The 15,693-nt window shown below is 39.9% G+C and overlaps 1 protein-coding gene across 1 annotated transcript in view; it reads left to right on the top strand.

The window, feature by feature from the left end:
• Positions 1 to 15,693, top strand: part of LOC124595230 (DNA-directed RNA polymerase I subunit RPA2) — a 237,958-nt gene that overhangs the window by 22,645 nt on the left and 199,620 nt on the right. Inside the window, exons 3-4 of the mRNA XM_047133886.1 lie at positions 5,919 to 6,113; positions 10,958 to 11,197. Of these exons, the coding sequence (XP_046989842.1) occupies positions 5,919 to 6,113; positions 10,958 to 11,197 (435 nt within the window). The remainder of the gene's footprint in view (positions 1 to 5,918; positions 6,114 to 10,957; positions 11,198 to 15,693) is intronic.

The following is a 15,693-nucleotide window of genomic DNA, read 5'->3' as shown; positions in this document are numbered from 1 at the left end:
GTTCACGGACGTCGCTAAATTCTTGGGTCTTATGTTTGACAGAAAACTATGCTGGTCCTCCCACGTTCCCTATCTTTCGGCTCACTTTCTGCGATCCGTCAACACCCTGCGTGTCCTGAATGGTACCTCCTAGGGAGCGGACCGAGTGATCCTTCTCTGCCTCTATCACACCTTAGTGTGCTCGAAATTGGACTATGGAAGCATAGTTTACTCCTCTGCTCGGCCGTCTATTCTTCAACGTCTTGACTCTGTCCGCAACCGTGGATTACGTTTAGTGTCTGGAGCTTTTTACATCAGCCCTGTGGAAAGCCTTTATGCTGAGACTGCTGAACCTCCGCTCTCCAGTCGGTGAACTGTCCTTCTGAGTCGTTGTGCTAACCATCTGTCTTCCATGCCTGCTAATCCGGCCCATGACTTTTTTTCGACGCCTCCTTGGATTTAGGGTATGCAGGCCGCCCTTCCTCCCTACTACCATCGGGAGTCTGCTTCCGTCAACTGCTACATTCTCGTTCTTTCCACTTTCCTAAGACTTTCTTGATAATTTGGGGTACAGCACTGCCTTGGCTCCAGCCCTGGACCTGCCTGCTCCGTGACCTTTGTCAGTTTCCCAAGGATGGTACCCCTTCTCTCATTTATCGTCGGGCATTTGCTGCTCTATGCGCACAAATGAAGGATGCCACATTTATTTACACTGATGGCTCAAAAACATCGTATGGTGTTGGGAGTGCCTGTATTGTTGGCGACATCCCATATCGATTTCGGCTTCCTGACCAGTGTTCAGTTTTTACCGTGGAGCTTTATGCTGTTCTCCAGACTGTCCAATACATCCATCGCCATCAGTGGATACAGTATGTTATCTGCTCAGATTCGCTCAGCTCTGTCCTCAGTCTCCTAGCTCTCTACCCTGTCCACCCTCTGGTCCACTGGATTCAGGACTGCCTCCACTTGCTCCACTTGGGGGGCATCTCTGTGGTGTTCCTCTGGATCCCAGGATGTGTTGGTATCTGTGGAAATGAGGCGGCCAATATAGCGGCCAAGGCTGCAGTCTCTCTTCTTCAGCCTGCTATTCACATGATTCCCTTCGCCGATCTACGGAGTGTTTTATGTCATCGTGTTGCTCTTTTATGGCATGCACATTGGTCGACACTTCCCAATAATAAATTGCAGGACATGAAAGCTCTTCCCTGTGCTTGGACCTCTTCCTCCTGAACTCTTTGTCGGGACGAGGTAATTTTAACTAGACTCCAGATAGGGCACTGTCTTTTTAGCCATCGACATCTTTTAAGTGGTGATCCTCCCCCACTCTGTCCCCGCTGCTCTCAGCAGTGGACGGTGAGACACCTTTTGCTTGTGTGTCCCTCTTTTACCCTGTTACGCGCCCGTCTACAGCTGTTGCCTGATATATCTTCCATTTTAGCAGATGACATGCGCTCAGCCGATCGCGTTCTTGAGTTTATTAGCGCCAGTGAGATGACGTCAGTCATTTGAAGCTCTTTTTGGGGACAAACAACCCCCCATCTTTAGTGGTTTTTTAAGCTTTCCTTCTGTTTTTAGTTTCCCCACTTTTTTGAGTTTTGCTTCCATTGCTGCTGGTTTCCAATTTGGTTTTTTTACCTTTTCCTAAATCACAGACCGGGCACTAATGACCGTAGTAGTTTTGCGCCCTGAAACCATAAAAAAAAAGAATCTAGTTATATTTCAAAAATTGTTTGTGGAATACTGCAATCACCATGTGAAGAATTCGGCAGATATTGTGACACTGCTTGAGGGACATGACTATAGAAGGATGAGTGGGTTGTGAACTTTGATTTTACATTGTTTTTCACAGAAGTGCTCCTGGTACGTGCGATCAGTAAAACTCCTGGAACAAGCACCCATTACCATATACGTCAAATGCAGTGAGGTGGTTTAGATATAAACCCCTCTTTCTGTCCATCTCCTCCTCCCATACCTTTCTTTCACCTTGTTCTCCACCCTCTCACTACCCATATCCTAGTCCTCCTCTCTCTGTGCTTAAGGTCTCAAATAGCTCTTGGAATGCATTCTGATGCAACCCACACACCATGTCTGTCAAGCAGGGCAACCTAGATGTCAGAGATTGCCAAGCCCTATCCCCTACCCCCAGGTGGCTCTTATCCATGCAGTACTTCTTCTCAGACTATAAGTAGAGTGTTACAAATTTTTTTTTGAAATCATTTCAGTGATTTAGGAGGAGATAGAAAAAAATGCAGCATTATGGGTATCCTAGTAAAGGAGGCTGATGATTCTTTAGGCCATGCAATTTATAGGAAGTAGTCCTACACTAACCTATACATGTGTGCATCAGGCTGCCACCATCTTGCACAGTTCATATGATTCTAAGTGCTCTAGCCCTTAGAGCATGTGCGATTTGTGAAAAGGAAAGCTTTGCAACTGAGCTGCAAAACCCAGAGAAAGTGTTCCATCAAAATGGGAACAGTGTAGTCCATGTTGCAAGAGTGACCAAGGAAACTGTGGGAATATGGTAAATTACTATTCATATTTTTAATGTTTTTGCCGTAATAATGTTGGCATAATAATATTATTATTCTTTGGAATAAAACAAAAAAAGTTGTTTTTTATTCCATTGTGATTGTGACTAAAGTTTCTTGTCTTGAGCAATAAGAAAATAAAATAAATTGAAAAATCTAGCTAAATTGAGTCCTTAGTGAATGTAAAGAGCAACAAATTGGTGATACTGATGTGATCGGCTAGATAATGAAATTTGCAAAGTAATTGTACCAAAATTTCCACATAATTTTTTAACTTGAATTTCTCGCTTACTGTTTTTAAAAAATATGTAAAATGTTATTAGTAAATGGACCTGTTGAGGCCTACAACTCCATTCTCCACATGTGAGCTTGAATTGGCACTGACTGAGATTCATGACACTGCACCCAGTCACGACCAAATCTGGTAATGCGTGCTTTGACATTTGCCAGAGGCATCAAAGGGAACTCCTCCTCAAATGTTTTAATCTAATATGGCAGACAGGCAACTTCCCCAATTTGTGGAGGAAGGCCATTCTGATCCCTCTCCTCAATCGAGTATGGGCTGCATGTGTCCCAGTAGTTATTGGAGTATCGCCTCAACAAGCTGTGTAGAAAAGACCCTGGAGCGAATTTTTTTACCATCACCTGGTCTGGTTGTTAGAGGCCAGGCAACTCCTTAGCCTCTCTCAGTGTGGATTCCGAAGATTTCAGTCCACTGTCAACAATGTGACCCTCCTAGAGGTGGCTATTCAGCAGGCTTTCCTCCGTAAGCATCACTGTATCAGCATATTCTTAGATATAAGTAAGGCATTCGATACTACTTGGAGACACAGTATTCTCGCACAACTACATTCAATGGGGCTTTCGTGCCCACCTCCCCATCTTCATATGGTCTTTCCTGTCTCGAGAGTTTTTTAGGACCCAAGTTGGTGACACGCTCTCTGATTGATTTGAGCAGGAGAATGGTGCAGATTAGTGTGTGTGTTTGTTCATTTTAATCTTTCTTGTCGTCTTTTTAATTTGCCTGTCTTGAATATGGGGGACACCATCCTACATTTTAGAGACACAGTACAGTTTCTGAGCCTCATTTTTGACTCCTGATTGTCACGGTTACCACACCTAAGAGACCTAAAAGCCAGAACCGTGAAGGCAATGAACGTCAAGTGCCTCAGCCACAGCTCTTGGGGACCGGACAGGGCGTCTCTCCTTCAGTATTATTGGGCTTTTGCGGCTGGACTATGGTTGCACAGTGTATAGGTCAGCATGGCCCTCTTACTTGCAGGTCATTGACACTGTCCATCGTGATGGGATTCGGCTGGTGACGGGTGCTTATCAGACCAATCCCATACCTAGCACCTGTGCTGAGGTGGTGCAACCACCACTTACCCTCTGGCACCAGCTCCTCATGGTCCATCAGGGGTGTAAGTTCCTTGCAACTCCAACTTCACCTGCACACCATACTGTTGCTCGTCCACCTCTGGAACGCCTGTTTTCCAACCGTCCATGAGCCACGACGCCATTTAGGATCTGCGTGCAGCGTGTGCTGGAGTCACTTGGTGTGGAGCCAGTAAGACCCCAAATCCAGTGTTTTAACCATCTGCTGCCCTGGTTACTGGAGAGGCTCCAGAGTGATTTTAGATTTGGTACAGTGTAGGAGAGATAGCACTGCTGTTTCTGTTTTTAATGCAATATTCTCTGATATTTTATCGGAGTACCACAACCAAGTAGCTGTTTTTGCAGATGGGTCTAAGCAGGGGGACTCTGTTGGTTGCTCTGTTGTTTTCCCGGATCATGTCATCAAAGTCAGAATGTCTCCAGAATTTACCATCTTAGACGCAGAATTATATGCGATCTTGCAAGCACTGGAGCAGATGAGATGTTCTCCCAGTTTCACATTACGCTCTCCAACGTTTGTACCCAGCAGATACAGTAACCCAGAATATCCAGGATGTCCTGGTACAACTACAACAACTAGGGCAAGAGATGTCTTTCTGCTGGGTACCTGGGGACATTGGAATTGTGCGGAATGAAAGGGCGGATTTAGCAGCCAAGGAGGTGTGTTGTGATCCTCTGGTATTTCAGCGTGCTATCCCTCTGCAAGCTATTACGTGTTGTGTGTCAATGGGAAGACGAGTGGCTGGCAGTGACTGATAACAAGCTCCGTGTCATCAAGCCCACAACTCGGCCGTGGAGTACTTCCAGCCAAGTCGCCAAGACGAGTGCTTCTTATTCATCTTCGCTTAGGCCACAGCCCTATGACATGAATTCTTACTCCAGCGAGAGGACCCTCCATTGCGTGGTGCTTGTGGCGCGCAGATCACAGTGCACCACATTTTGTTGGACTGCACTTTATTTGCCGACCAGTGGACTAGTGGATCTGCCATCTATTTTATGTAATGATCAAATGAATGTGGTTAGGGTTTTAAAGTTTTGTGAATTGGCCAACACTTTTAACAAGATTTTAGGGAGATGTTCTTAATTTGTGAAAGGGTGGCTGGCTCACCCTAGATTTTTGTAAGTGGTCAGCCAGTCACATTTCCCTGTGTTCTTTCTTTTAGTTCTTCTGTGTTTTGTTTTCTCTTTGTTTTAATTTCTTGTTTAGCTCTCTTCCCTCCTAATTGGTTTTAGTACATGTGATACAGAGTGACTGTATGGTCATTTTGAGTGCATGCGTGTACAACACGTCCAAGATCTTCTCTTAAGAATTGAAGAATTGGAAAATGAGATTAAAATGCTTTGAAAACCAAGTAGGGAAAGACCATAAAATAGAAGTAGAAGCAGAGCAAAATAAAATAAAAATGGAAAATACTGCTATAATCATTTTAAATTTGGCACATGCTGTAAGCCTGAAAAATGTGTTCAGCCTTGTCAGGAAAACTAGAGACAGTAGACACAACAGCGGCTGAATGTTTAGAGACAAAAACTCATGGTTCCAAGTTATTAACCATTAATTTTGGCGCTTAAATGCAATTTTGAATCGCCATTCATTGTAGTTGATGTATCAAAAGGTATATTGGGGGCTGATTTCCTTCATCATTATGGTTTGCTCATTAACTTAAAAAATAAAATGTTTGTCGACATCACCAAATTAAACATTTCAGCAGAAGTAACTGCTGTATTACACATTTCTTCCAAAAAATGTTTCTTTTAATTTTTATGTTGGATCAGAACTGTTACTTCTAGCGTAAAATTTATCAGCAATATGTTTAATTTTATTTAACTTAAGATTTTGAGATTTTTATCTAACTTATGATTTTGAGATACACTAAACTTTTTCTTGAAGCCATGTGATTCCAACAATGATACACTGGTTAGCAAAAAAGAAATTAACTTGAAATTGTACAATAAATGCAAAAATACGCATTGGTATGTAAGATTTATTTATGACTTTTGTTTTTATCTTTATAGGATATACAGATTCTTCCTCCTCTTGTGCCACAAGGTGTCGTTGGTGCAAAAAACTTGGAAGTATTTCCAACTGAATGTAGACAGAGAGGGGATACCTACAGAGGGAGAATGATAGGCAGAGTAATATGTTCAGTTGCTGGCAAACCAAGTATAGAATCAGACGTTTATTTTGGTGATATTCCAATTATGATTAAGGTAATTTGTCTTTCTTCTTCTTCTTCTTTAGAAAATAAGTAGATGAATGCTTTCAGATTCCTCTTCCAGAATTTTCTGTGGGCTAAAAATGCAATTTAAAAAAATTTATAGTTTCACTAACATGAAGATGTTGCCAGTTATCAGATTGTGAAAACCAAGGTTTTAAACTTTGATTGCATCTTTTGCAGGTGGAGAAAGACAAAAACACATACATGGATGTGTTACTTCATATCCTTCCCTTACGCGCGCGCGTGGGCACGCGCACACACACACACACACACACACACACACACACACACACACACACACGTTCCCTATAGTCCCAGTTCACTCTAATATAACTTGTGATACAGGGTGTCCTACTCCCTGATTTTAAGGATCCAGGAGAGAAAAACCACAGTAGATGTGACAATGAACAATGCACCACATTGTAGAGCATTTCAAAGAATTTATATTCTCATGTCAGAAGTTCCAGGTATCGTTGCCAGAGTGCAGCATGGTCACATGAAGTGAAAATGGCAACTCCACATCAGTGCGTGCAAGCAGTAGTGTGGTTTGCAGAAACAAAATTGCTGATTACTCTGCAAAGAAATTATTGTCATGTGATCCACCTGATGTGAAAACAATTAGGAATGGTATAGGAAGTTTTTGGTGACGGGAAATGTTCTGAAACATTCTGGCGGTGTATGTTACAGAGTTTCAGAATAGACAGTGGAGGACATCAGACAAACGTTTCTCAGAAGCCCACGTAAGTCAATTTGTCAAGCATCTAGGCAATTTGATGTACCTCGATCAACATTGCATCGTGTAGCTCACCAGCGTCTTTGCATGCGTGCTTACAAAGTTCAAATTTAGTAACACCTGACGCCGAACAACAAAACAATGCTTACAACAATTTGCTGCAGATATGCTGCAGCGTATTGATATGAATTTCCTGGAAAGATGTTTATTTTCAGATGAGGCTACCTTTCATCTATCAGGAAGGGTTGATATGCATAAAGTTCGGATTTGGGGTTCGGAAAATCTGCACGTTGTCATTGAACATATTCATGATAGCCGTAAACTAAATGTCTGGTGTGGGCTAATGCGTGACAGGATTGTTGGCCCATTCTTCTTTGCGGAACAAACAGTGAATGGGTCAGTGTATCTGGACATGTTGGAGCAGTTTGTGTACCCTCAGATTCAATACTTGCAACCCAACATCTTTCTCCAACAAGATGGAGCTCTGCCGCATTGGTCAATGGCTGTTTGCAAGTTCCTGGGTAGGAAATTTCCCAATTGTTGGATCGGACGTGGAGGACCCATTACCTGGCCATCACATTCACCCAACATTATGCTGCTCGATTTCTTCATGTGAGGATTTGTGAAGGACCACGTGTATGCGACCAAAGTTGATGATGTTCCTATCTTGCGGCATTGTATCACTAATTCGATTGCAAGAATAACAGAGGAAATGTTACAAAGAACTCGGCAAGAAGTTGAATGTAGACTCAATATTCTTCGTGCTACAAATGGTTCACATGTAGAGGTGTATTGATGATAAATTAATTCTTTGAGGTGTTGTACAATGTTGTGCATGTTTCATTGTCGTATCTACTGTGGTTTTTTTCCCCTGTGTCTTTGAAATCAGGGAGCTTGGAGTGGGACATCGTGTAAATGTTGTACCATCACACAAAAGCTTCGCATGAATCCCAGTGTAAATACAAACACGCTATCGTACAAGTTTTCTCCTGAACTTGTTGTAAAGATAATTAGGTGATTACTCAGCATTACCTATTCACTTATTTATCCTAAATTTGTCTTACGAAAAGAAATGAAACCTGCCATAGTGTAAAAGCAAAATTAGTTTATACTTTAAAAACATGTAAGTACAGTGTACAAATTGTGAAGCAAAATCTTGTAAAACTTACTGTAATAAGATATGATCACAACACTTGATTGTGTATGTCATTTTTAGTTTCCCTTCCAGGTGCAAGAATAAATAAAATCTTTGGTGAACATGTGCTTATGCAGTGGGAGAAGCATGACAGTCGCAAATCCACTTCACAGTAATTAATTTGTCACTATCATTGTTTGTTTTTGATTATTTTTCCATGACACCCTTTTCACATTTGCATCCTCACCCCACTCCAAAGGGTTCTAGAGTTTTATACCCCCAAAGTAATTTTTCCTAGATTGTGAACCATACATGTACTAAATTTTGTTGGATTTTCTCCGGCCATTCCAGAGCTTTGTTTACATTTCAGCCACTTCTCTCCCTTACCCTCACCCCATCCCTAGGAGTGCTGTGGTTGACCTAGCCCATCGTATTTTCACCACATAATAAATCATATATACAAAGTTTGTTTCAAATTGCTCCAAACTTTCATGTTATCATTTCCTACCAGTCCTTAGCCTAGAACTTAAATGTCCTTTGAACTGTCCAGCAACCCAGAGGATTGTATATTTTACATTGAGATAGCTCATTTTTGTCTGCTTTTACATGTCCCCTCCCTCACATCTGGAGCTATGCTTGATTGATGTTGGCATGGTGAAGTGTAAGCGGAGAAGGAAATCATGGGTTACCGATGACATGACCTTAAGATGGCAGAAAGGAGAGAATGGAAAAACACACGCTGATGAAGGGAAAAGGCAATACAGAAGACTGAACAAAGAGCTGAGAAGAGTAACTGATCAGGCCAGGGAAAAATGGACAAGAGAAATCTGCTCATAAATTGAGACGATGGAGAAAGAGGGCAATTATGAAAAGATGGACTGGGTAGCTAAGGAAACAGTATTTTAGGGAAAGAAGAACAAAACAAATATGGAGATACAAGGGAAAGATGGAAGTGACCCACATGCTGTTCAGAATGGATGGAAAGAATGTATTGAAACACTCTATGAAGCAGATTGAGAAGGAAGAATCAGTAAATGAAGATGAAAAAGGAGATTTTATCCAAGGTTCAAAGGTAAATAAGACATTGGGAGAACTTAAAAACAACAAAGCGTGTGGTGTAGATGGCATTCCGGCAGAAATCTTAAAGAATTATTTAAAAGAAACAGGTGAAAATAAGTTGACCTCTTTTTGCAACTACATCTATGACAAAGGGAATGGCCAGAAAACTTTCTGGTAGGTATAATAGTCACAGTCCCAAAGACTAAAAATCCCAAAAAGTATGAAGACCACAAGACAGTCAGCTTAATATCGCAGGCAGCAAAAGTAGTTCTTCGAATTCTGAATACGAGGCTATATGGAATGCTGGAAGAAACACTTGGTGAAGAACAGTATGGTTTCATAAGGGGAAAGGGAACATGAGATGCCACTGGACTTCTAAGAACCATCAACGAAAGATACATAGAAAAGGGCAAATAAGTTTATGTTGTCTTCATAGACCTCGAAAAGGCCTTTGATAGAGTGCAGTGGGATAAGCTGTTAGTTATCTTGAGAAAGAAGGGAGTAAAGTGGAAGGAGAGAAGATTGTTCACAAATCTGTACCTTAATCGGAAATCTCGGGTACGAATAGGTAATGGGATTTCTGAAGACAGCAAGATTGGGAGAGGTGTTAGACAGGGCTGCTGTCTCTTGCAGATCCTATCTGGAGGAAGGACTGGAAAGAGGTGTGAGGATAGGTGGGCGGAAAATTGAATTTATAAGATATGCAGATGACATGCAGAAAATCGAGAAATGCCGACTCAAATGCTAAATGACGTGAATGAAGTCTGTGCAGCATATAGCATGAAAATTAATAAAAAGAAAATTAAAAGCATGGTCATAGGCCTAAAGAAAAGAAAAATGAAAATTAAGTTGGGGTCAGAAATCATAGAGCAGGTAAGAGCATTTAAGTATTTGGGAAGTTGGATTAAAGAAGACAACAAGATATCAAAGAGAGAATGGCTCTGTCGAAAGAGGCATTTCAAAAGCAGAGATTACTCACAACTAGTTGTGTAAACTAGGAATTAAGGAAGCGACTGGTTAAGTGCTTAAAATAGAGTGTGGCTTTGTATGGAGCAGAAACGTGGACTTTGAGAAAGCAGGATGAGAAAAGAATTGAAGCTTGTGAAATGTGGATATGGCGTAGAATGGAGAAAATCAGCTGGACTGATATGAATGAAGAAGTACTGAGGAGAGTTGCTGCTGACGGTGAAAAACAGGAAACTAAAGTGGATAGGCCACAATCTAAGAAGAGATTGCCTTCTAGTAGAGGCAGTTGAACATTTCGTTCCACGAAAGAGAAGGAAGTGTTGAGATGTATGTCACTAAGCTTTCCTGTTGCCTGTACCTCTAGTTAAGTGCCAATAATTTGGTATTATAAAGTATTTCAATAATACATCTGAAAGAGTTGACTTGAAATCTCTAGGAGCATAGTTGCTTATTTAAGAACAGTTGTAGAAACAGTGTGTTGCGAATTATATTTCAACAAATATTTTAGCGTGCAGTTCCATAAAATATTAATTGTAAATTTTATGGAAACTTCATAACATCTACTTAGTAAGATATTTATAGCAATTGGATCTCATTTGCACTGTCATGAAGGTTAGCAAATAACTCTTAAAAATTACCTTCAGTGATCTCCTACTTGTCTACTGCAAAGCCATTTGCAAGATGAAGAACAGAAATACTTTTCAATTTGGGCATGATTGTTACTAATTTCTAGTTTTTCCATATGTCAGTTACAAATGTGATATATACCTGTAGTTTTAAATGTGGGTTTTTCAGGTGATGACTTATGCAGTACCCACAAAAAATGCGCTAAATGTTCTATTTACTAATCTAAGTTTTTTAAAAAGTATATGCAAGACGTGTAGTATTTTTTTTAAAAATTTCTATAATTTAAGACTTTAAAAAATAATTTTTTGTTTTCCAGTCAGACAGATGCCATTTAGCTCGCCTTTCACCAAAAGAGCTGATAAGTAGAGGCGAACATGCAGAAGAATGGGGAGGTTATTTTGTGGTGAAAGGTCATGAGCGATTAATAAGAATGCTCTTGATGACTCGTAGAAATTACCCCTTGACCGTAGCAAGGACAGGCTGGAAGCAGAGGGGTGTACAGTTTTCAGATCTTGGTGTTATGATTCGGTGTGTAGCAGATGATGAAACAGCCACAGTAAGTACTTTATGATATGGGTATGTTTAGAGTGATTTTTTGTAGCTCAAATCTTTTGTTGTGCACTACCTTTGCAATAGAATTACAATTTGACATTCCTGTTTTAGTTATTTTTTGTGAAGATGAAATGCTTTAACTCTCTTTATTGTGGGAATTGGTTATAGGTGTAGCAAAACGACCAAGCTGATAAGTAGGTATCATGCTGTGAGAAATAGTAGGTGCTTTGCTCCTGTGAGTATAGACTTTAATTCTGATACTTGAGGCTGATTTTTTGGGGCCTCTGTGCCTGAGATTTGGGAAATCAATTTTCTCTTCTTTAACCAGATATATATATAAAATAAGACTTATCAGAAAAGAATGGGTAGTTTCTTGAAAAGAGATTATAAGATGCACATAAATGAAAGTAAAACAAGGCCTGTGGAGTGTAATAAATTTAGGTCAGCTGATGCTGAGGGAATTAGGTTAAGAAATAAGTAATAGCGGAGTTTTGTTATTTACACAGTAAGATGATAGATTGATTCCTGAAGTAGAGAGAATAAAAACAATAACAATATTAATCTCGTGTATTGTAGTTACGTCATTAACCAGATGAAATAACTGAAAAACGGTTATGTCCTTCTGTTGTGACAACAATATTGAACTGTTGGACATACCTGGTACACTCATTTGGGACGATACTGTGTGATGCTCATTTGCAGTACAAATCTCTTCACTGCTTGGTATTAGATTGTTCTAGTCCAGAGAGTTTAAAAAGGCTGCTCGTACACTTGAGTTTACATATACTGTGGATATAATTGCACACGTTCCATCTGATACTAGAGTCTATACACATGCAAGAATACCTGTCTATGCATGTTTTGCCTTTATTACACATTGTTTTACAGTGACTTTGAATGTAATTTTCTTGCACAAAATACATTTCACTCATATTTGATAAGGACAAATGCATTTCACTCATATTTGATAAGGACGCCACCATCTCTCTGTCCGATCTTCCTTTAAAATCATTTCCTTTTTCACAGTTGAACTAGACTTGGGCCTATAACGAATTTCTTTCATTTTGTTTGTCAATTTTGCCTTTATAAGTACAATGGGCCTGTCAAAAAGTTTTCCTCAGTGTATGACATAGAGTGAATATTGCCGTATCCAGAAGTTTCGTGTGCTTTCTACAGGTATATGTATTTTATAGTGTGGTGCATCCTTTCTATGTGTGTGTTCATATTTATTCCTGGATGTATGCTGTGGCAGATTGCCCAGCACTGTACATCATTTATTTAGTTGTCCTGGGAGTAAGTTGCAAGCTCTGACATCACTTTGTCATTCTTCATCTTGTTGAAAGCAGCAGGAAGCATCTCATTAAATGTAGCAGCATCTCTCTATTTGGACAAAGTTCTGATAATCTTGTAAACATCTGCTTGTTTTCCTTGGCCTGTGACTTCACATTTTGTTTTTCCTCCATGCTCTGTCTACGTGCGATGTACAGTACAGCCTCAGTTTCAGAACATCTGTTGTAGAGTTTCAAGCATTACAGAAGGATTCTATAAAGTGTGACGTAAAGATTTCAGAGGAAACCTCCACTTTTAGATAGTGAAAAAATATGGACAATCCTTGACTGTTGCTCCTGTTGGAATGAGAAAGGTACATGCAAATCCTTGTCTCATGCCATCTAATACTAACAGTTCAAGAGGAGAAATGGAGAAAATGAGTGGACTTGGTCATATTGGGTTTCATTTGGAAACAGGGATTTGGAGTGCAGAAAACGCAGATAAACAAGTTATAGTTGTTGTGGTCTTCTGGCTGAAGACTGGTTTGATGCAGCTCTCCATGCTACTCTACCTTGTACAAGCCTTTCCATCTCCGAGTGGCCACTGCAACTTACATCCCTCTGAATCTACTTACTGTATTCATCTCTTGGTCTCCCTCTACGATTTTTTTCCACACGCTTCCCTCCAATACTGAATAGGTGATCCCTTGGTGTCTCAGAATGTGTTCTACCAACCGATCCCTTCTTTCAGTCAGGTTATGCCACAAGTTTCTCTTCTCCCAATTCTATTCAGTACCTCCCATCTAATCTTCTTCATTCTTCTGTAGCATGACATTTCAAATGCTTGTATTCTCATCTTTTCTAAACTATTTATCGTCCATTATACAAATACTTTCAGAAAAGATTTCCTGGCACAAATCTATACTTGATGTGCACAAATTTCTCTTCTTCAGAAATGCTTTTTTTTTTGCCATTTCCAATCTTCATTTTATAACGTCTCTACTTCGATTATTGTCAGTTATTTTGTTGCCCAAATCGCAGATCTCATCTCCTACTTGAAGTGTCTCATTTCCTAATCCTCAGCATAATTTGACTACATTCCATTATCCTCGTTTTGCTTTTGTTGATGTTCATCTTATATCCTCCTTTCAAGACACTGTCCATGCCGTTCAGCTACTCTTACAAGTCCTTTGCTGTCTCTGAGAGAATTACAGTGTCATTGGCAAATCTCAAAGATTTTATTTCTTCTCCCTGAACTTCAATTCCTACTCCAAATTTTTCATTTGTTTCCTTTACTGCTTGGTCAGTATACAGGTTAAATAACATGAGGCATAGGCTTCAATCCTGTCTCACTCCCTTCTCAACTACTGCTTCTCTTGTGTGCCCCTTGACTCATAACTGTCACCTGGTTTCTGTGCAAATTGTAAATAGCCTTTCGCTCCCTGTATTTTACCCCTACCACCTTTGGAATTTGATGAGAATATTTCATTTAACATTGTCAAAAGCTTTTTCTAAGTCTACAAATGTTATAAATGTTGGTTTGTCTTCCCTTAATCTATCTTCTGTGAGAAGTCATAGAATCAGTATTGCCACGCTTGTTCCTAAATTTCTCCAGAATCCAATCTGATCTTCTCCGAAGTTGGCTTCTACTAGTTTTTCCATTCTTCTGTAAAAAATTCATGTTAGTATTTTGCAGCTGTGACTTATTAAACTGATACTTTAGTAATTTTCACACCTGCCAGTAACTACTTTCTTTGGAATTAGAATTATTATACTCTTCTTGATGTCTGAGAGTATTTCGTCTGCCTCATATATCTCACTCACCAGATGGAAGAGTTTACTCGTGGTTAGCTCTCCTGAGGCTATCAGTAGCTCTAATGGAACATTTTCTATTCCTGGGGCCTTTTTTTTTTGACAGGTTTTTCAATACTCTGTCAAACTTTTCACGCAGTATCATATCTCCCATCTCATCTTCAGCTACATCCTCTTCCATTTCCACAATATTGCCCTCAAGTGCATCTCCTTTGTATAGATCCTCTGTATACTCCTTCCACCTTTCTGTTTTCCCTTCTGTACTTAGGACTGGTTTTCCATATGAGCTCTTCATATTCAGACAGGTGATTCTCTTTTCTCCAAAGGTATCTTTAATTTTCCTGTATGTTACATCTATCTTCCCCCTAGTGATATGTGCTTCAACATCTTTACATTTCTCCTCTAGCCTCTTGTGCTTAGCCTTTTTGCATTTCCTGGCCATCTCATGTTTTAGACATTTGTATTCCCATTTGCTTGCTTCATTTATTGCACTTCTATGTGTTTTCCTTTCATCAATTAAATTCAATATCTCTTGTATTATACAAGGATTTCTATGAGCCCCTGTCTTTTTGCCTACTTGTTCCTCTGCTGCCTTCATTATTTCATCTCTTAAAGGTACCAATTTCCCTTCTAGTGTATTCCTTTCCCCTCTTCTTGTCAGTCATTCCCTACTGCTCCCCCTGAAACCGTCTACAACTTCTGGTTCTTTCAGTTTATCCAGGTCCCACTCCTAAATTCCACCTTTTTTCAGTTTCTTCAGTTTTAATCTACAGTTCATAACCAATAAATTGTGGTCAGTCCACATCTGCCCTTGGAAATGTCTTGCAATTTAAAATCTGGTTCCTAAATCTCTGTAGAACCATTTATATAACCAATCTGAAATCTTCCGGTGTCTACAGGTCTCTTGCACCTATACAACCTTCTCTCATGATTATTAAACCAAGTATTATTTGTGAGTAAATTATGCCCTGTGCAAAATTGTATGAGATGGCTTCCTCTTTCATTCCTTTCCCCCAGTCCATATTTACCAACTACTTTTCCTTTGCCTATTATTGAATTCCAGTCCCCCATGACTATTAGATTTTCAGCTCCCTTAACTGTCTGAATAATTTCTTTTATCTGATCATACATTTCCTCAATCACCTCCTCATATGCGGAGCTAGTTGGCATATAAACTTGTGCTACTGTGGTGGGTGTGGGCTTCATGTCAATATTGGCTGCAATAATGCATTCACTGTGCTGTTCATAGTAACTTATCCATGTTACTGTTTTTTTATTAATTATTAAACCTACTCCTGCATTACCCCTATCTGGTTTTGTATGTATAATCCTGTATTCACTTGACCAGAAGTCCTGTACCTCCTGGCACCGAACTCCACGAATTCCCACTACATCTAACTTATCCATTTCTGTTTTAAAT

This window comes from Schistocerca americana, chromosome 2 (assembly GCF_021461395.2).
Source record: "Schistocerca americana isolate TAMUIC-IGC-003095 chromosome 2, iqSchAmer2.1, whole genome shotgun sequence".
Taxonomy (NCBI): domain Eukaryota; kingdom Metazoa; phylum Arthropoda; class Insecta; order Orthoptera; family Acrididae; genus Schistocerca; species Schistocerca americana.
This window is presented reverse-complemented; position numbering and strand designations above follow the sequence as displayed.